We start from the raw sequence: 22939 nt of genomic DNA on the forward strand, positions 1-22939 counted from the left end.
TCTCACATAGAACGGGAAAAACCCTCTACCAGGTATGTGCTCTGGGACTTAATATGTCATCTCTATGTCATTTGGATTGAATAGCATTGAATTGGATTGAAAGGCATTGAATAGGTGCTAAGTGTTATGTGAAATACCTTTGAGGTAGTCTGTGCATCTGCTCTGGAAACAAGATTTCCCAATTGAGATCAATGCGAAGTTCTGCGTAAAAAAGGACAAATTCTCCATCTGCTCTGATCGTGTTTTTCATGAAGTATGAGCAACGATCAGCAAAGTAGTCTTAAAATGGGTGGAGACCTGTACTGGGTCTCCATTTTCCCCTTTTCGCTTCCTCCAAAATTCCCCCTTTTTTTTGGAGGTGATTTCCTTTGTACAAAGCTGAAAAAGCAGCTTTGCCATCTAACTGGAAGTAGAATCAGGAGAGATGAGGAGAATAAAAGAAAAGAAAATGAAGAAAAGATTGTAGCTGAGCATTTCTTAAAGTGGGGTCTGGACTCAAGGAGGGCAAGAATCAAAAACTTTCTGTGGTCTTTGTTTCCAAGGTGTGAGCAGTGCCTCCAATAACCTTTGTGTCTCTGCTGTTATGGTATGTCTGACAACAGCATAATCAAAAGCGCTGAGCTTCAGTAATGTTGTAAGTTTACCTGCTTACTTTGAGCAGCTCCAAAGCAGTATAATTGTGAAACCTGAAACCAAGGCTTGTATCTAAATGAATATGCGGGTTAGGGAAGCGAGTAGAAAACAGCTCTCTGCACATTATGAATAAAGTAGGAAGTGGGTGATCAGCTGCTGCAAATGTTGTTGCAGGTTCTTAGCAAACCCTCTGTAAAACCCAGATCTTGCATGTAGAAATGGTGAAGTGTTTTGCAGTAAAACTGAAAAACGATGTTGCATTTGCAGAGTAGCTCAAAAGCATTTTGTTTTATAAAAGGATGCTTCTTTCAAAATGCAAAACTTTTGACCACATAACTGCTTGAAAAATCCTGAAGTCCTTTTTTATAAAAACTAAAGAAATTCATTAAGAAATTTAAAATTCCAGGCATCTTTTGGTGCAGAATGTTTGGAATGTCATTGCAGTAGCTGATAATTGTCAGGTTTTCTTTACATTCATAAAAGCAGAAGGGGTTGCCACCTCATCAGTAGCTCACTGCATCAGGGGTCAAAGGGAATAAGGTCTTGCCAAAGACCATACTCTAGGCCAGAGAAAGAGGGGGATGGTCTGCTTTTTAGGATACGAAGTGAAGAAACAGTTTTTCCCCTGTATGTGCAAGAGACTGCCTTGTTATGGAAGGAATTTTCTTACATATTACTATGTATTTCTTACATATTACTATTATTATGGTGAAGTAGGTGCAATCAGAGTGAACTTGAAATGGAAGGTAGTGAGATATGCATTGTTGTTCAGTTCCAGTTTTGTTTAGTATGCAATCTTGAACTAGAAATTTCTGTGTCAAGGCAATGGATGGCTTAGATGCTACAGCCTGATAGCTTTAACATAATTAAGGAAAGCCTTTGCAGTTAAGTCTGGACTGTGTAGAGACTGGAGGCCAGGCTAATGCATTTGCAAGACAGTGTGTTGCTGATAAGATGCAATACAGCTGTTCTGAGCTAACTGGAATTTTTTAAGCACTATTGACTTTGAGAGCAGGTATACATTATTGCTGCAGTCCAGCCAAGGTGTGAGAAAAATATGAACAGCTGAAGCCAGACCACCCTCTGCCAGGACAGGATAGTTTCCGACTTCAAGGGAGATTATCAAAATTATTATTTGTCATTGTTGCCAGTTAAAATCTTTATGCCAAGTATTCACATTCTATTGCAATACAGGTTGAATTGATCATCAGGGTTTGTATGTTCAGCCAATGGATGTTGAACTGCAGGTGTGAGTGCTAAAAATGGGTTTTTTTCTTTGACTGCTTCTGTTCTGCTTATGTTGATAAGTAGATACTGTTCTTCATCTATGTGCCAATCTCTCATCCAAGCAGTGAGATACCCTGGTATTTGGGGAGGGGATAAATAGAGACGTGTCCTTTCAGCTTTGTCAGTACTGGAACCCATATCCCCCTTGCACATGAGTCCAATTTATTTTACAATTTTGAAAAGGACTGGGGAGAACTGGCCCTGGCCAAAGTACTGATTCCTGTAAGATTCCTATCCCACCAAGTACTGCTTGTTACATGTGTTACTCCAATAAGGACTCCAGGCACTACTGGGATTTCCCTTCAGTTTGCCACATATTTCTGGTGTTATCATCTCAGGACAGAGTAATACAGCATCTCAGGAGAGCACTGAAGATTTTAGCAAGGTGAGAATGGATATCTTTTTCTCATCCTGCCCTGCAACTTGCTTTTGACTACATAGAGTACATGAGTTCCAAAAAGCTGGACTCATTTTGGGTTTTCTACTAGTTTCTCTTTGAGGTCACACAGGAGAGGCGTGGAAATTATAGAGTACTGTTACACGCAGGTCTATTTCTTCTGAGGTTATTGAACACAGAATATCTGGACATGAAGGGAAGATGGGCTCTTTCTCTAGATGTTATGTTAGCTACCAAAGAGGTATCAGTATTTCCCTTTCACAAGCCAGGAATAGCAAGGGTCAAAGTCACAAGTTTACATCAAGACAACTTCAGTGTCCTGAACTTCCTGATAAATAAACATTCTCCAAGAATGCAGGTGACCTTTTGGTTGCTGCACGTATGAAAAGTTGTTTGAGAAGGTTCCCCAAGAACACAAGAGGAGTGTTTGCAGTGTTCTGTGCACAGTTCTGCTGTAAGTGCTGAAGCTCTGGGCATGATTAAAGAAGTTTAATACCACAAGCAGCAATGTGATGGGATATTTGGTACTTTCTATGGACAGTTTCTATGGCAAGTTTCTGTTAGCCGCTATACAGCTGCACAGATTTTGAGGAACTCATTTCTTTTCATCCATTCTTTCATTTCTTTGTGAAGAGCTTCAGTTTCTGCATCTGTTTCTTCAATGCAGCACTGCATGTGAAAAAGCTGAGAGTTGCAAGAAGAGAGAATAGGCTATTTGGAAACTGAGGTGTTAGTGGTCAAAACTACCACACAGTGATGGTCCTTAACACTGTTTCCTGTGATGAGAGTGTTTTGGGTGCATGTGAAGCCAGGATGTAGTTTCAATTTTATTTCTTGTTCTGAGTGTTCGGAGCTTACTTCAGTTCCAGTACCTGCACAGAGCCTTTCCATGTCCTCAGAGTACCAAGTGTCTCAGAGACACAAAAAGATGGAACTGGAGTCAAAATGAAATGCTCTGTTAAAATAGGAAACAAAACACTACTGAAACATTATGATAGTTTTGGCTCTGTGGGCCTGATTATAACAGCTTTTTCATACTGAATGTCACCTTCCTACCTAACTCATCCCATTATTTTCAGTATTAGAATTAAAGCATTTTACACCCACATCAGTCTCAGTCATAACTGTAGGTAATTACAACTCTAAAGGCAGAGAAGAATCAGTTCTAATAGTTAGAAAATAAAAAAGTAGTGTTTCCATTAATATGATGATCATTTAGTTACTGTTAGATTCCAGCAATGTAAGGGACAGGTTGTTCAGCCCTTATACTTAAAAATAAGCACTTAATCTAAAATGCATGTGGTGTCCTTTCCTGGCTCAGTTTCCTATTGCCTGGATTTGGCTCTCAAGAGACATCAGATGAAAGAAGTATTATGCACAGAGACTTGGGCAGGATTTCTACCTTAGTCCTACAAATGAATCACAATGAAGTAATGCTGTATGATGACATAATGCATGTACGCATGTTGTGCATATACACAACACTGTATTAGGGCAACATAAATATAACCACAGAAAAACCTGAATAGGATTACCTGTTAAAACACAAAAAATTGAGAGTATAATTAACACCAATTAACATGGCTTTTATGAAAAAAAAGTTTCTGGCTTCTTTCTTTGGTTAGAATCTGCTTAAAAGAATTCAACTGCAGATGCATGCTTAGATTGTCAGTGCTATTCATCTTTATCAGGCATTTTAGAACAATAAGAGATAGCTGATAAAGTCTGTGGATGAAAAAAGACTGTGAAGAGTTAGATGCAAACACACAATTCTCAGAGACTCAGATACAACAAGAGCACAATCATGTGTAATCTTGACTCACTTAAAGTTTGTCTTTACTCAAATGCAAATATACGTGTAGAATAAGAAATGTAAACCATACCTGTGAAACGAGGTAGTGTAATGCCTTGGGAAAAATCTAGACATCATAAACAACTCTACAGTTGAATAAGGACAACGATGTGACAGAAAAGTCTAATGCATAATGGTTGTCAGCCTGTAACCCTAAATTCTTGGAGTTTTACCCTTAAGGAATCTTCATATAGTTACAAAGTTTTTGAATAAAAGCTTTTTGCTAATGGGCCTTAGTTTGATATTCAGGTGTCTGCACTTCCGAAACAGGAGGAGGGATGACAATTGGAGAAAATACTGAAACCTTCTGGATGCAATCAGTAGAGATATGGCCAGATGAAGAATGACTTGTAATTTTCATCACTGCATGTGGCAGACAAGTGCATGCTGTGTAGAATTCCAGTGCCAGATTTTTTACAATGCTGGAAAAGTTGGAGAGATTACAGAAATAGCTAAAAATTAATTGCTAAATGGAAAAAAGAATGCCTTGAGATGAGATTAAAAAGGTTGGGTCTTTAAAGTTATCAAAAAGAAATCTGAGATATTGGTTAAGTTCAGTGGTATCAATACCTTATGGGTAGAAAACAGTAGTTATAAAAAGGCTTTTGATCTAGTAAGCAAAGGTAGAAATAAGTGTCATAGAACCTGGAACCTGATGAACTTAGAAAACACTAAGATGCAGATTTTAACAGTGAGTGAACTTAACTAAACAAACTCTGTAGTGGTACATTCTTTCTCTAATCTTCAAATAAGTGGGACATCTTTCTGGAAGACAAGTTTTAGCCACAATGATATTTTAGTACATCTCTAGCTGTTGGGCTCAATATAGGGGAAAGTATTTTAAATGTGATGTCTTGTAAAATATAGACAAAATATGTTGTAAAAAACCCAACAAACAGAGGATGTCATCATTGAATTGGAAGGGACATAAAGAAGTTGTTTGGTCCATCCCTATGCGTAGAGTAAGAACAACTGTACTAGAACTTATTCGTGCCATAAGTTTATCCTACTTCTTCAACATGGACCTCAAGCCATGGAAATTCCACCTTCACCATTAGAAAGTGCCTCCTAACAGAGGCTGCTGGCCTTTAAACACATTACTTCTTGCCTTCTCCACCATGGAAATGAAGGGAAGAAAAAAAAATTATCCCTTACTTCTTTGCCAGAGACTTAGGTATTCCTTTTGTTCTCCCTCAGTCTTATCATATTTCCCTAAACAACCACCATTTGTTCAATATCTCCAAGAATTCATGTTTTCTAGACCTCTAATCATTCTCACTCTTCTCCTTTGGGCTCTCTCCAGCTGGCACACATTAACCCTGCTGTAGCCTCCTCAGTACTAAGTGGAAGGATTATTTCACTTGACTTTTGGGCTATACTTTTGAATAAAATTATAAAAAGATATGTGAATAAAAAGATATGTGATACCATACAACTTTAATCTTGGCATATCTTCAATTGTAAAGGTCTGCTTTTGCAAGATGAATGTTTCTTAACAAAAACACCAAAGAATTCACCTGTGTAATCAGCAGTGTTGGGACTTTTAGTACTTTGCTGTTTAAGTAATGGAGGAACTTAACAAGTTTCATATGCACTGTTGTTGACACATATGTTGACAAGTTGCTCCAAGCAGCCATGAAGCCCAATTTATCCAGAAATTTTTTAGTTCTTCGTTAGTAAGCAGAAAAACTGTCAAGGCTGGGTAATTTCGCTTTGATTTCTGTGTGACACAAGAGGTCCTTCTAATAGTTATCGATTCCCCTTCTGCTCTCTATCCTAAGGACAGAATTTCAGACTCCCAAGCAGCTAAAGAAAGCTCTTTCAGTAGTTTTTGTAACTTTCAGTCTTGATATTAAGCATTACTAAATATTTGTCATTGTTTTGTGTTTAAGCCACTTTTTTCCAACATGGTGAAAATTTCTTTTTCTTGACAAGATTTTAATCTCCACTATACAGGTGTGAACTTGAAGAAAATCTCCAGAAGACAAGGGAGTTCTTTTTGATTGTAATTGGTTTTAACTGAACTGTGAATTTGCTTTTTCCTTCTGCTCTCCTCTTCCGTAGATTTTGTTGGACTTCCCTCCATACAGCTGGGGACAATACTTTCTGGGTAGCTTTTAATCCACTCATGATACTTGAAACAAAATTCTAAGTTTAACATCATGGCATCCAAACAGTGATTTCATTTGGTTGTGTTAAATAACTCTCTCAACATGAACTCTCAAAGCAATGGTTACTGTGGTTTGGTTGTGGCTTGTACATGGAGCATGAATTCAGTGCAGCACACATGCACACCAGCCCACTCATGTAATTATGGCTTCTATGCCTGGTGCGCTGCATCATCTTGTTTTTAAGGCTGTACCTGTTTGTTGAGGGTGTAGCTTCTGTGCAGTTTATCAAACTGCCACTTTTCTAGTGTGGGCCTGCTAGAAAATTAAGTCCAGCCTTTTACAACTTATATTACAAACGTATTTGAAGATGTACAGGGACCTGTACACCTCTTAATCAATGCCAAAATATCTTTTCATCTCTCATCCCTGCCCTTGAAACTCTGTCTCTGAGCAAGGAAAACTCCAGCAAGACTGCATCAGTACTCATGTGAAACTCTGCAGCTGGTCTTTTCAAGCAAATTGTAGAATTAAATGATAATTTAGTTTTAAAGCACAAGAGCTTACATACTGGATGAACTGATGTTTGTGTCTCGTTCATGTCTTAGCAAAGACATTTTCAAGGCCTTCTATAGCCAGTACATTCTTCTAGGCAGAGCCTCTCCACTCTGGTAAGATAAGACACCAAATATATCTAAGAAGCAGGCTCAACAAAATATATTTGCTCTGGGGTGTGTGCAGGACTGATATTTTATCCTAATACTTTATGTAAACAGTGAGGTTCCTTCCTCAGCTGTTTGCTTGATAAATTCAATCTGTTCTGCTTTTTTTCAGGCCCTAAAAATGAAGGTTTGAAACAGACAACACCTTCCTCAGCAGCACTCTCCCCACCTGTACCTCCACCACACTCTGCCACGCAGTTGCCACCTCCTCCACCAGCCTTTCATCCATCCCTGCAGTCCCCAGCAGCTCCCAGCCTGCCTCCCAGAAACATCAAGCCCAGCTCTGAAACAACGTAAGTGAACATAAACCCCAAGGTCTTTATTTTCTCACCTTGTTCTGCCAATTACTTTGCTCATGCAGCAGCAGATTAAGGCTGCAGGTGTCCCAGGTTTGTGGTGGAGTGAGGTCCCACACCACTTTCCTTCTTCTACCCTGTCCCTGGCCTGTTTGGAATTAGTTTTTATTAGCTTGAACCCTCCATCTATTCATTTGTTTCCCTAAATTTTCTTATCTGTAACAACAATTCTTTCTGCCCGGTTGGTAAGGGGAGGGGGGAGGGAACAGACACCCCGCTGGGTTTTATACTCCAGAACGGTTCAAAGACTTCATACACTGGTAGAAAAACAGTTGTATCAATAACTGAAGCTTTCCCCCGCATTTTTCTGGGGGAAGAGGGCCAGGAGGGTCAGGCCCATCATTTGATACCCCAGGAAGCAGCTTTGCAAGCCGGAGGTACTGAGCTCAGCGCTGGTTGTGAAACTGCACCCGGAGCCACGTCGTGGCCTGTTGTGATGACACCGGGAAGCCTCTGTCGCATATGGGGCTCCTTTCTTTACCCTTCTTCGAAGAGCTGCATACAAAAGGGGAACCTCCCAGCGACAAAGAGTTAAAAGCCCTTCGGTCTAGCGTCAAAACTGACCGGAAACAAGCTGAGCCTGAATAATGAGCTGCTCTCTGGCCAGCAGTTACTGCAAATAGCAGCAAACAGCAGAGAGGGAGAACGTATTGGACATCAGAGAGGTGCGTGTCAGCACGCATACTGTGTTTCGGTACGGATGATGTGGCAACATCCGTCTAGCGCTAGCGCTGCTGCTGTGCTCGGGGCTGTGGGAAGCGGCCGCCCCGCCCGCCGCGGCCGCGGGCAGCTGCCATCGCCGCCCCACCTAGCGGCCGCAGCGCCGGGCGCCGGCAGCCGCTTCTGCAGAAGCTCTCCTGGGTACAGCCACCTTGCCAAATCCTTGAGGCTTGCCAAAGCCAAGCCTCTTTGCCTTCAGGGACCTGCGAAATTTACCTCCAGATTGTCCTTCTGCTCTCTCGTTCCTGCGTGCTCTCTGGACTCTCCCCTCTGATGAAAATGTGTGCCTAGGTGCCGACACCTTTCCTTTCACCCTGTCTCGGTGCTTTCTCCATCGAGCCAATGTTAAAACATCGCATTCTGCTTTCAAGTCCTTTCTTTGATTACACTTCTTTGATGATGACTCTCAGCCCTAGATTTCTTTCAACTATTATAAGGTATTATAAAGTTAAAAGTCCCTGATGTTATCATTAATTACATTCTCAATTTCTTGCTTCTCTCAGTTTGACAGCACTTTTAAATCTAACAACATCAGAGACCTTTTACCTGGCCTAACCTTATACCACTGTTTCTCTTGTCCCTTGTTTAGACTTTAAGCCCTACAAGTCAAGGAGCAAGCCTTAGAGCTATATTTAACATTAAGCAAAAGTCTGGTGTTCCGCTTGTGCATTGTGTAAGAAAGAAGCCTGCACCTGCGAAGATGGTTAAAAAGCCCAACAGAGTCTTTCCATTCAGTCAGCCCATCTGCCTATTACATTTTTTATACCACACTCTCCTCCATGATATCTGAGTGCTTTTGGCTCATTTTCTCCTTTTATACTCAGGATCAAGGTGTCCCCATGTGAAAAAACAAGTCGCAGTTAGGAAGAACAATTTAGGGAATCTTGTGAGCACTTAAGTAGCATATAGGGCTCAATAGACTGTCCAGCCATTGTACAAAACAGCTGAAAAAAGCACCAGAACAGCGATGAATGAAAATGCCATCATAAAACCATCTTCATAGGTTTCACATGTCCACTTTTTCTATTTACAGAAGCCCAGACAATGAAGAAAATTATGATGATGTTGAATTTCTTTCACAGGGTAAGATGCATACATTTTAATTAATAGCAGCTATAAGAAGCTGTAAGCATATTGTATTTATAAGATAAGCAAAAGCATATCGTATTCATGAGAGACTTGTGTAACTAATTATGCTGGTTCTGCAGTTTTATGGGTGAAGACAGTTGTCTCATAACACTAACTGTTCCATAATTAATATGACAGACTCTCAGGAACTGCTTTAAGTATCTCCCCTCTCCCCCTTTTTTTGGTTAGAAATATGCTGGGACCATAAATTACCAGATTTTCAAATCTGAACCAAAATGAATGCTGCTCTTTCAGAGTTGAAGTTGTGTGCTCTGGTGAAGCAGGCATTGTTTTATATTTGATAAAAAAAAATTTGTTGACTGTGCTTTTAATGTCCCTTTGTGGTCTGCCTTCAATAAGAGCCAGTGAGTCGCTATGTTGTACCAGGAGCAGCCAGAGAAGCAGATTGTGACACAAAGAATTTCAGTCTGCCTTCTGATCTCTCCTCAGGAGGGCTTGGTCTGTGCCAGGCACAGTATGCATCGTTTAGTGTGCTAGCCATCCCTGCCATACAGCAATGTGGGCTGTGGAGCTGAAACTGAGCCCAAGCTCTTTTCTTACCTAACTACATGCAGAGTAAGGAGGAAGCAGGAGATACACAGAGTTACTTCTCCTGCAACCCAGGACAGAAGCTGGCTTAGCAAAAGAGCCTTTGGCCTCCTTATTCAGCTGTTGGGCTGATGCAAGCAAGGTCTTTGAGGTCTGTTTGGATTTATTAGGTATTTAACAATGACTTTCTTGTATAAATAGGCATTTTTGTAAACAAATAGCATAGGTAAGTTAGTGAATGTCACTAAAGAATCTTTAAACAAATTTTCCACTTTTAAAAATACATGGTGAAATATGCTATTTTGTAGATATTTCTAGTTTACAGTGTCCTACAAAAGCAAGCTGGAAAAACTCTGATTTTTGCATTCATACCCTCATTAAAAGCCAGGGCCCTGCATATATTTCTAGTTAATATCACTGATATTATTAACAGTTTGTAAATAGTTAACGCTAGAATGAATTGTTTTCTGTACAGCAAAAAACGAATACTCTGTTTTTATTTTTTGTCATATAGGTCATGGAAATGCAGAGGGGGTAAGTGTTATCCTCCATGATAAACCTATCCTTTTTAGCACAAACTTACAAATTTAGTAAAGTCCCTTCAATGCATTAGAAAATTAATTGCAGAATGAATCCAGTATATTGACAGTAAATTGTAGAAGCACTTACTTATTGTGAAGGACAGAAATAAAACCAGGTAAGCAGAGCAAACTGGAACTAATTATCAAAGCTGGCTAGACACCAAAAATTGATTTAAAAAAAAGCAAAACCACCCCTTCTGTTTCTATTGACATTTCATTTCACTGAAATTTTCCAGAAACAAGGGCCCTGTTCTGTTCTAGTAATAAACCACTTGTTTCAGTTAAGCACAGGTTTGCATTGGTGTCTTTAAGTACCTGGCTGTATGAGGACTAAAACAGTCTCTGGGACCCTAATCTGAGTCCCATTTAGATCCCTAGCATTCCAGTTTAACTACTGCCAACCCTAGCACCTTCATCATGGCAGTGCCATCATCAACACAGATAAAGGCTTTCCAGGACTAACATTGCAATTAAAACATACACTTTGGATTAAGCAAAATGCTAGTGTGATTGTAACAATCCAGGACTTTATAGTTGTGGTATCGTAAAAACAAAGACAGAAAAAAAGAATAGTGGGATTGAATAATGTAGTAACTTGATTTGGGAAGATTAAATTAATTTGTATTTACATTTTACTGTAAATGTTTTTATATAGTTTGTATGAAGCTTACATAGCAGGTCCAGTTTCTTCATGTCTTTCCAAATGTATCTAGGCCATTGAAAACTGAGTTTTTCTTATAGGGCCAAGAAAGTGATGGAGAGATGTATGAAGACATAAATGACATCAGGTAGTAATTTTAAACTCTATAACCTATTGTATGTTTATTACTAAAAGCTTGCTAACAAAGATACTTCATCCGGCACAAAAGTGTGATTTCACTGCAGTTCCTGCCTGGCATTATTGTGTTCATTCATTTCACCTAGACAAAGTCAGGTTGTTCACACGTTCTTTCCTACTTAGATCTGCTATGCCCTGGGCGGGAAAAACTCCTGCAATAAAATCATGCGGTTACTGTGATCAAGACAACAGAAGTCTGATTTCTGATCTAAGGAACATGTCTGAATCATTGTTTGGAATTACAGCCTAGGAGGAAAAATAAGCTCAGCCCCTAGGTACTATGGCCCTAGATAGATATTTTGTTGTGGTTGTTTTTCTTGCTTTCTAGATAAATGTACTTAGAACTCCTATGAGAGGCTGGATTTACAGTTCTTGTGGCCTGAGTCCCCTAGCATACCTACAGAGCCAGAATATAAGCTCTGCTCATTCTTCTGCCAGGTAGCCCTTTACTTTGAGGATTCTCTTGCCCTGCTAATGTCTAAACATATGGGATTCGCTGTATGACAATAGCCAAAAAAAAGCTCTAATTCCCTTGGAATAAGTAACAGTCTAAAGTTCCTACACAAAAATACCTTGTTTCAGATGTAGAATGACTTTCATCAAAAATTTATTGTTGAATTCCCTTTGAAAATAGATAATTTTAAAACTATATAACCAAAACAAGTGATCCTCATTCAGTCTTTTTTTTTAATATAACGTAAGCGTATCAGTTTAGCAAAAGTACCAAAAAAGGAAGAGAATGGACCCTCACTCAATCAGTTCCATAGGGTTTGTAAAGCATAGCTCTTCCAGCCAAACCGTTGGCAGCAAATGGCAGAGCTGTAGCTATAGTCCTAGTTACATCCCAGGGCCCACATCTCAGTACCATCCAGTACATGATCCACAGCAGGCAATGTACCCTGGCATCATAGGCACATTTATGAGGCAGTGCGGAAGACTGACTGTCATTTGTGTAGACTGCTGGAATAGGTTGTAATTAGGTTTAAAACCACAGTCCAGTGGTAGCTCAGGCTTCAGTTCAGGCTGCATCAACCACTGATGGCCTGGGTAAATATTTAACAGCTGCAGCCAGTGCCACAACAGCTAGACTGCTACCAGTTTCCAAGCTTGCTTGCCAAAATTAGCTCAGAGATGTTTGGACGTGCACATGTAGAGCCAGACTCTTACCTCCAGATAACATTTTCTGGCGTACTGTCCTCTTGAGGACAGCCACTTTAAATTATATATGTAATATAAGAGAAAGGGCTGCTTATTCTATCTGTTGCAGCCACACTAGAGTTTAGAATCTGGAGCTTTGATTTCACTGGGAGATGTCTTTTTCCATCACATGTAATTCTTTGTTAACCTTGGGTAAGAAAGCTCTAGTGAGATTTGCTTCACTGCTACATTCAGTCCTGGCAATGCACTTTCAGATCATCAAGGGGAAAAGAGAAGAAGCGGGACAAGGGAGAAAAGAGAAGAATGGACCAAGAGAAGAAAGAACAAAAGGAAAAAGAGAAGAAAGAGCAGGAAATAAGGAAGAAGTTCAAAGTAAGCTTTTTGTTTTGTTATGTGGCCAAAGACATGTAAGAAGCATTATTTAGCATTGTCAAGTTCAAAACACACTTTTCAGCTGGCTACAAAACTATTTGTTGTGGTAGGTAGTTCAAGCACTTGGATAATTTCTGAATAAAGGTTTAAGCTACCCTTTTCTGTTTGGCATATGCTTGACTTGAGGCTCTGTACTGAGGGCAAAGACATTTTTTCAGTGCTTATATAGTTTTCATTAAATTTCCTTCTCATGTTCTTTCTATGTAAAAAAGCCTTAAAAACATTTCCTTTCACTTTTCTGTTTAAAAAGCATTTATGTCACTAGAATAGCATCAAAAGTCCTTAATACAAGTGGGAATTGGGTCCCATTTACTTAGTGGTTTTTGCTCCACTGGAGTCAGAATCAAAAGTATCTAGCCCTTAAGATATTTCAACATTATATTGCAACACATTGCCATTGCCTTGGTCTAAAGGGACCTAAAGGGACTTCCAGCCTAAATGGGGGGGAAGGGAATAGGCACATGTAGGGAAGCTACAGTCACTGTCAAAGTCTAGGGGCTAAATGATGAGACAGTTCTTTCTGTTTTGTATCATTTTTATATAGCTGGTGGTCAGCATACTACCACAGTTTACAGATCTGCCAGTCATTTTCTGTTAACTAATGTCTGTTCACAATGCTCCACTGTCCTTCTTTCAGTGTACATAGTGGGCAGCTTTGTTTTTCTTCCTATTATGATCTGTACACAGTAAAGCCATGGTGATTCTCTCACATCATGGCCTTGGTCTGCTATGGAGAGACTGACATGAGTTGAGGAGCAAATATTAAAGGAAAATACTGATAGTTAATAATAATGGGTTAGCTGGCATTTTTCAGGCCCCAAGTCTATTTTTCAGACCACTCCTGTGAAGTGTAGGCATTAGTGCCCTGAATGCTTTCAGACTGCAGACTGCTCTCTTGCAGCCATTAAATAATGTTACTATTCTTAAATGCAAACAAATATATCTTAGTGCATATTTTCTTTCCCATTTCTTCGCCGTTTATACACGATAGATATTCCTGAGCTAGTCTATAATTGTCAAAAGCCACATGCCCCTGCAAGATCACATATATCTTAAAGCCACAGATACCAAAATCCAAAGTGGTTTCTCCATAACATATACTAAAGATCTCCCAAAGAGAATCCTGAATTCCAGTAAACAGTGTGATCATCTCTTGTGAATACTTGTAGGATCATTTATAGAGTAGAATTGTAAACACAGAACAGTATGTGGTAGACTTATTTATGTTAATCAACATTTACGCATATGAGTAGTTCTGCTGGAACTGCGTGGAGCTACCCACTGGAATTAAACACGTCTGTTTTATGAACCTGTGAAAGGCTCCATAGGTTAGCCTGCTGGGTTTAGTCTTTGTATTTCTGTGATTTTGCCAGTCACTTCTTCAGCTGCTCTACTGCTATGCCATTGCCCTCTCTTTTCATTCCTGATAATTAATTTAAACTGGGTAGTTGGGGACAGGAGTGATGCTTTTCTGTTTATTTGCCTAGACTATTTTAAATGTCAATGAAACAAATAATCATCATTACAGTCATTTTCTTTTTTGTCTGAATGTTTGGGAATGAACTCCATTTTTCCACATCTGTGATTTCTTTTGTTGCTTCTTCTCTGCAGTTAACGGGACCCATCCAAGTCCTTCATCAAGCACGAGCTTGTGTTGACCACAAGGGAGGGAAGAATGAGCTGACTATCAAACAAGGGGATGAGATTGAAATAATTCGCCTCACAGACAACCCAGAAGGAAAATGGCTGGGCAGGATAAAAGGATGTTGTGAGTTCTGTTTCTTCACTATGTGCCTGAATGTTTTCACTGTACGACAGCAAACATGTGAGCATTACACCAAGGAGTAGCCTTACCAAGGCTGAGTCACTGGCCACCAAAGTAAATAATTACCACAGCTCACCCTCCTGTCCTTAGCTGGCATGAGAGGCTTAGTTCATAGTAGGAAGTTATTGTACAACATAATGTAACATCTACTGAATAAGTTAGGAACAATATATTGGGATCTTCATGGACCTATTGAGAGGTAATTCCATGTCAGCCTTCAAATAGCATCAGAACTTAGCTCCATGCAAGTAACAAGGATCACATTTTTTCATGTCTTTGTATTAAAACTAACATGGGTGTTCCTAAAATAGAATCAGAGAAGAAAAGGTCCTGTTTTAAGTGTTTGTCTTGTTCCTATTCCTATGGAAAGTTGCTAACTAATTTCTAGATTTTATTTTGTCTGAAATCCAAGATGTTTCTCTAATTGTATAAATATCGTCAGTGGTTCTATGAGTATGATAAGGGGTTGATGATCTGGCTCCTGGGTTATAGCTAAGACATTAAAAGACTGATCCATAAAATCAATGAAAATTATTGAAAGCACTTGCTTGATTTTTAAGGAGACTAAAATGACAGTGAGTTCAGTAAGACGGTTCACGCATGTAGAACTGGACAACACCAGCCGAGCACTTTGTAGTACTGGATGTAAAAAGACATTAAGGGACTGGAGCGTGTCTCATACAAAAAGAGGCTGAGAGAGCTGGGACTGTTCAGTCTGGTGAAGGGAAGGCTCAGGGGGGATCTTATAATTGTTCATAAATATCTGATGGGAGGGTGTAAAGAAGATGGAGCCAGGCTCTTTCCAGTGGTGCCCAGTGACAGTGCAAGAAGCAATGGGCACAGACTGAAACACATGAAATTCTGTCTGAACATCAGGAAACACTTTTTTACTGTAAGGGTGACCAAGCAAGGGAACAGGTTGCCCAAAGAGATGGTGGCATCTCCATCCATGGAGATCTTCAAAACCTGACGGGACATGGTTCTGGGCAACCTGCTCTAGCACATCCTGCTTGGGCAGGGGGATTGGCCAAGATGATCTCAAGAGGTAAGTTCCACTATCAGGTTTTCTGTGATACTTTTAAGTTTTGTAAATAAGTCTTTTGCAAGGATCATTTTGTGCATAGGAAAACAAATCTTGGTGAGGGCTGGGAGAAGGGTATTCTCTTGAGCATATACAGTCAATTAATTAATTTACCTTTAATTAATTTACTTTTCGTAAACCAATTCTTGCCTCAGCAAAACTGCAAGCTGCACAACGCTTCTCACTGACAAGTGTCAACGGTACAGCCCAATTTGTTTCACCAATGCTTCAGCCTTCAATGTTCACAGGCCAGTAATGGTCTGTGAAGAAGACCAAACAGCAGAGGAAAATCAGTTCTGATCATTTAAATAAAAGAAAAAAATCAATGTGTTACAGATTTGAGGGGAAGCACACTAAAAACTGGGTTCATTCAGCAGTGGAGTGGGGTGTTTTCCATTTTCAAGAAATGCATGAGCATTTTTCACCTTCGAGAAAATCCATTCATGCTCTCTTCTGTACAGACAGTGCGCATGTCTAAAATTCCCCTCAACAGAGACAGAGTTCCCAATCTCAGGCCAACTGCTCTGCTGCAAGTTTCTCCTGAGCCATTGCAGCCAGGAGTATAACCAGATCTTTTTAGTGAAGATCCAGGGACAAGACAATAGCAATGCAGCTGCAGCATGTCTACCAACCTGAAGCAAAATCAATGCAAGCAAAGTGTCTCTCCCTCCTAATGACCTGTCAGAATCTTTATGTCACGGGCTGCTCTAAAATATGCCCTGAGACTGCAGTGGTCCCAAGGTTAGCTGAGAAAGGGAGCTTGCCCCATGAGTCCTGGAGTGTGCACAGAAAGTTCTTCTGCTGTAGCTGAGAAGCAAATAAAGGTGAAGTTAACTTGACACCAGCTGCAGAGGGTTTGGGGGGAGATCTGAGACAGATCTGAGATTTGTATATGTGTAGACAGATGGAGACTCAAGCTGAGGCTGCTTGGAATGAGACAGTTCTTTGAAAGTTTTCAAAGACCATACAAAACAATTCAATCACTGATTCTGAACCTTCTGTTAATCTTATCCCTTTACCATGAGCTTTAAAACTATCTCTGCCTAATTACATGGTTTCATTCATTTAGATGGATACATTAAAACAACTATGGTGGAGATTGATTATGATTCTTTAAGAAGAAAGCAACAACCATCTACCAGAACTGCTGTGAAACAACCAGAGAGTGACCAAGAAGTGTATGATGATGTTGGAGAGCAGGACAGTATTAGCAGGTATGTATAAGGAATGCATGAAAAGGAACCAATGATTCACCCCAGTCAGCCTAGACAGGGGAAGTTTTACAACAACAAAGCAGACTCTTGTTACAAAAGAACAGCCGTTTGTATCAGAAACGTGTAACGGAGCTTTTCAGACTGAAGTAGTCAGAGGAACAACAATGGATTCTGGAATCCAGCATCTATAAGCATTCATGCTCAGGAGGAATCCATACTATTGGAAGAGGACCTGCAGCATTGCAGTCCAAAAGAGAACAAAATGCAAAACATCCAGGATTACAAATCACCTGCAGGAAGTGCAATTCTCTTCCCTCCCTCTCTTTTCTTGTCCTGTCTTTTGAAGTCACATACTGCCTTTTCTAACATGCAAGAATAAAAGACTCTAAAAGCAATGAAAACACTCACTGCACTGGGGAACTCCTGACCACCCTCATTGCTCGCATGAGTCTTACTGTGAGTCTAACTATGAGTCTTACTACCTCTTTCCTTTTGAAGAGAAGGGACTTCTGGAAGCATGACTAGGATGGCCCCTCAGAATAGAGTGTGCCTAATGTGTTTAATCCTGAAAATAAGGCCTCTAAAATCCCATGAGATGGGTATTAGCCATACTTTTTGACTTCATCAGAAGCTTCTCCTCTATGGCAGAGTCTCACATGTATTTGCAATGCAGTGCTACATTACAGACTCTCTACTTGCATGTGCCATATTTTTCACATCAAATAGGTCTGCAGCTAGAGAAGTGCCATCTCCAGCAGTATATCAAACTTGCTGGCAGGGAAATATCCTAGTGATCTTGTGACACGGGTCAAGGCTGTCGCATGATCCAACATGATGGTGGTACCTCTGTTACCTGACCTCACACAGAAGTCTGCTTCTGTCATGTGATGCAACAAACCAGTGCTCATTCTCCATTACATGTCCTGATGTGCAGAAACACATGCCCTGGGATTCAGATAAGAGATCTGCATATGGGTGTAGAGGATTTCAATGTGTAGGACAACCATCTTGAAACACTCAGCCATTACACCTGCTTTTACTGCTTCCCAGCACCTTAACATAGAGGCCTGGCTGGAATAAAGGGAATGCAGCTGGCTGGCTGCTGGGTGCAGCTGATCCTCAGCTGCTAGAACATCCCCATGAGCTCCAGAAACAGCGCTTAGAAAGATGTGCCTTCAGGCTGGCATTCTTTAAGCAACCAGTATAGTTTTGCATCTGATGTTTTTCTAGGTTGCTCAATATCAGTTTTCCTCCCAGAACATTGGTCTCATAGCATCACAACCTAGCCAGAAGAGTTGCTTTAGTTGTTCTAGGTTTTAGGTAATCTGAGCATTAGGTACTTCGTTGCAGAAGTATCTTTGGCCAATCCTTTTCACTATGGCAAGCACTACAATTAACCACCTCAATGCAAGGAATTTAGAAAATTTATTGAGTTCAAAAGCAAACAAGAATACTTACACTGTTGCGTACTAAAATAACAGTGTAAGGAACTTGGAAGGATGAATGAATGGCTCAGATTTGTTAAATCCTTTAAGCTGTATTTTGACATTTTTATCTTCTCTAGTGATTAATAGCCTTTTATTCAGTTCATGAGCATGAATTGTTGGAAGGTCTGACATACATCAACATGTTTTGAAACCACTGTAAGAACGCCATACTAAAAAAGCCTCTTGACCAAATAGTATTATCTCATTATCGGTAGTATTGTTAATATTCCAAGATTAATAAGTGACTAGGGCTGTTGTATTTCAGGATTTCTTGGCACAAGAGTTTAACAAATATCTTGTTTTGATGTATAAGTTTAAGTAAGGCTGTGACCTGGAAATAATCTCAGCTACTGTGAACCTATCAGGTTTTTTTCAATTACTGTTAGAACACTGGCCTAATATGGAATCCTTGAAATGTTAGAAACATGCAGTTAGAGGTTTAACGCATCACCCAATGAAAGCTAGTTGAGCAATAAATTCATTTGTTTACCATTTCATCTCAAGAAAATCCCCTTATAAGGGATGAATCTAAAGGGTGTAGATGCACTCTCTAGTGTTCAGTTAGATTATATTTTTATTCCCATCAAGTTTGACTCCATGACCTCCTGAGATCCCTTCCAACATGAATTGTCATATAATCGTAAGTCATATTTTGTACTTTAGTTTAAAGATATCAACTATAATATAAAATATATTCTAAATATAGTAAATCGTTATAGCTGTAGACATCAATTTGCATTTCCTTGAAAATGACACTTTATTGGAAATTGCTAACAATTGCTAACAATTACTATCAATTAGGACCGAATGTTCTGCTCATATGAAAATGTGCACCTTCATTGGCTTGAAATATCTTCATTGATTTATGCAAATAGAGAATTTGCTTCACAGCTTTACTTATAAAATACTGTCCTTTTTTTTACATTAACTAAAGATGGTGTTGATAACTCTCTTATTCCCCTTTGAATTACTCTGAATGATATTTTAAAATACTTTTCTGATTTGTAATTAATTATTTCCAAGGAAAAAAAAACCAGAGTATTTTTTCCTGCTTTACCTGAATCTACTAAAAGTTAATCTCTCCTCATCTAAGAGCTAGTTCACTTATGAATTAGATGACACATTTTCTTTAGCATTCGTGAGAATGCAACTATTATTTGACTGTAAGAAATTGGTGTGAGTGTGGTGAAAACAGAGAGTTTTCACAAACAAACAAGCAAGTGCCTGAGCTTCCAGTGCAGAATTTGTAGTCCTCAGCTGGCCATGTAGATGAGTGCCAAAGCCAAAAGGTTTAGAACTAATAACTACAAAAGTGATGGGTGATCATGGTGTTTTCTTTTTCCAAAGGATGACTCTTTTTCTCTAAAACGTCTTTTGTTTGCTTTTCCAGTCAGAGTGGTGGTCGAAGTGGAGCTGGAAGTAAGTTCTACTAACACTTTTTGGGGGGAGTTGTTTCTGTGCACTGCTTACCTTCCAATCCAGACATCTGCAGCTTCCAAATAATGCAGTAATTATCCATAAGCATGCTAAACGTTAGCTAACAGGCAACAAACAAGGAAGTATAGTGGCCAAGTTAACTTTCTTTCTACCTATGGGAACTTGGGCAAGACAGAAGTTTTGTCTTCAGATACTGTGAATCAGAAGCATGCCAGAAGATGACAAAACTTTATTTCTGTTTGTGTGAGGGTAAATCATCACACAAAACAGCACAGATATAATTGGCAAAAAATTAACATGAGCAAGAGGTTTTGTGTAGGAGAAATCCAGTTCTGAAATAGCCAGTAATACTACCAATTAAAGCTGCATTTTGCTGACAGAGTTAAGGGAACTTCAGTTTCAGCAATACTCTGGAGTCCTAACCAGTATGACTGCAGCAGTTTCACGCTGTCAAGAACACACATTCAAACCCAGTTTCCCCCTTTGGTAGCACATCATATATTTATGTAGCATTCTCTGGTGATCACAAGAGCACAGCTCATCTTCTCAGCTTAGAGTTTAGATACTAGTCATGGCAGAAGCATCCCCTGGCAGTGCTGAATGAAGCTGCTGCCAGCTAAGTACAGATTTCAGTGATTACCCTGACCAGTGGCTAGAATTGGACATGGAAACTGAGCTAACCCTGCACTGAGGGAGGTGGGGCTCAAAGGTCAGAACTGAGACCAAAATGGGGAGCTTGCTTACATTGCACTTGCCTCTGGCTTCTGTGGATGAACACAAGATGTCACTTGCTGAGAGTGTTGGTCTGACATCTTCAGTCATCACCTGAGCCACATACAAAAATTTAAAAGTCATCAGTCATCATGGGCCATAATCAGCCATATAGAATTTCATTGAATACAGTGTAAATGCATTTGTTTTCAGTACTCGTGCTCTTGTGATTGGCAGTGCCACATTTAAATGCTGTGGATGGCATTCCTAACTGGGATAAGTCTAAATCACTGTTTTAATAAATAGGCTGTGCTGATTTACAGAAAGATTCCATTTGCAAGGATATTGCACAAACTGCACACACATCTGACATACTTAAGAGGCCAGTAATGAATACCCTGTTCAGCAGTATTAAATATAAGTGCATTAATTCATTGTTTGATCTGTTAAAGACATGTTCCCACCTCCTCCTTCTGATCAAGAAATTTATGACGGGATTGATGATGAAGATGCTGTAACTAGGTATGTTTTTATATCATGTAAATAATTTGCTTCTTTAACAGAGTGTTTTCATCTCAGTTTTTAGTATTTTTGAATTAGGCATAATAATTAGCAAGTATTAGGGTGATCAGCAATTGGGTATACATCAGGATGGAAGCTAAAAAAAACAGGTTCTTTGGTCTTTTGGAGAAGTTTTGTTCTGTAATTAATTTTGGTATGTCAGCAAAAGCAGCTGTAATCATGAAAATCCCCAAATCCCCAATTAGACAGAACAGCTCTGAAATGAAAATAACAAACTGAAATGCTAGCTTGCTGAGTAACAACATGAAAACAGTAAGCCACTAGATTAATATCTATACCTACAAATATGTCTCAATATCTACAAATGACTTAACATATAGCGTTTAGCATTTAGGTAAGTGTCCTCACCTTGTGGTATATACATTGTTGGCATTAATGAGAATTATGTGCATCAATGGAGAATCTAAACTGGACCTTTTAAAAAAAAAGTTACATTTTACATTGTGATAATTGCATGCATACTCCAAAGGTCTGTATCACAGGATGAAGATAAGAATGATATCTGGTCCTGGGGAATCTTGAAGAGACTAAAGGTCAAAGATGACAAAAAGAAAAGTATACGAGAAAAAACAACCAAAGTCAATGGGGCAGAAGATAATGGAGATCTGTTGTAAGAGTCTGCCAGGAAATCACAGTGCACATTAACTAATTCTAATAAAGCATTGATCACATGCTACTAACATGTTCTCACAGCAGCCTAATGAATCATGCATCAAATTGCAGCTCAGGATGATACTTTTCTGCAAAAACACTGACCTCCTTTCTTTTCACCTGCATAATATAATTATTCTCTTAACAAGCTGTATTTGTTGCATAAGTCTGGTAATTAAAATATACTGAAAATTGTTTTGGTGAAGAGCACCAAAATAATCCATCACCTTTGTGCCACTCTGGTGGTGTAAAAGTTTGCTGTATTTCCAGTTAAAATGTACTTTGCTCACCAGTACAATGTAGCTGAGATAAACTGGTAAATCTAGTCCCATTAATCCAAGTTTTAGGAATAACATACCAAACAGAAAAATGCAAAGATTGTCTTCTACGCATCTTGCCTAGAGGTTAGATCAGCGACTGGTGTTTTTACCACCATCTTCTCTCATTCAGTTCTGAACCAGTTTACTTTGATTCTGTGGTAAAAATACATTTAGTCCATGAGTATTGCTGGTGTCAGTGGAGCTTTGAAATGTCTGGAGATTACTTGGAGCCCTTGTGTTGCAAGTTTTTTAAGTTATTTAAACGATGCAAAAGCCTGTTAATGTGATATAAATACTTAATCAGCACCTTTATTTTCTAGCAGGTCTCCTTCAACAAAGCATTTTGGAAAAGGTAATTAATAGCCTATTGTTCAGTCTCCATATTGATTCCTGATCCTTTTCTCTGTATGCATTATTCTGTGTCATGCTAGTCACAAAAATACATCCAAGGAAGGAAACAGGATTTCCCATTTCTTACCCAGTTGCAGCAAACAGATTTCAAATATTGTGACTGATTTGGCTACAGACAAGGAGATACATATACATTGCAAGCTCTCTAGAAAACAATTTAATGTATTTTTTAAGAAGTCATGATTTTTCAATGTGAGATTCCCACTAGTTCATTTTATTTGACATTAAGTATAAACAGATACACTTGGAAAGAAGCACTTAATGCAAGACTTCAAAAGTAAAAAGAGATGCTTGTTGTTATTTTTATCACTTGCAGTGTCTGTGTAAGATAACATATAAATATCAGCTCAGCTGTGGAATAAAAAGCAAGTTCTTACAATTTTTGAGGCTGTTGCCTGAACTGAGTTCTAAACCTTTTACCTCCTACTGTGATTTTTCTAGCCATTGATTTGATGAGTT

The 22939-nt window shown here is 39.2% G+C and overlaps 1 protein-coding gene across 1 annotated transcript in view; it reads left to right on the forward strand.

The window, feature by feature from the left end:
• Positions 1-22939, forward strand: part of FYB1 (FYN binding protein 1) — a 43258-nt gene that overhangs the window by 10420 nt on the left and 9899 nt on the right. Inside the window, exons 2-12 of the mRNA XM_050912803.1 lie at positions 7112-7292; positions 9109-9158; positions 10267-10286; positions 11075-11121; positions 12584-12701; positions 14373-14529; positions 16737-16881; positions 19759-19787; positions 20969-21038; positions 21568-21708; positions 22390-22421. Of these exons, the coding sequence (XP_050768760.1) occupies positions 7112-7292; positions 9109-9158; positions 10267-10286; positions 11075-11121; positions 12584-12701; positions 14373-14529; positions 16737-16881; positions 19759-19787; positions 20969-21038; positions 21568-21708; positions 22390-22421 (990 nt within the window). The remainder of the gene's footprint in view (positions 1-7111; positions 7293-9108; positions 9159-10266; positions 10287-11074; positions 11122-12583; positions 12702-14372; positions 14530-16736; positions 16882-19758; positions 19788-20968; positions 21039-21567; positions 21709-22389; positions 22422-22939) is intronic.

The sequence above is a fragment of the Gymnogyps californianus genome, chromosome Z, assembly GCF_018139145.2.
Source record: "Gymnogyps californianus isolate 813 chromosome Z, ASM1813914v2, whole genome shotgun sequence".
Taxonomy (NCBI): Eukaryota; Metazoa; Chordata; class Aves; order Accipitriformes; family Cathartidae; genus Gymnogyps; species Gymnogyps californianus.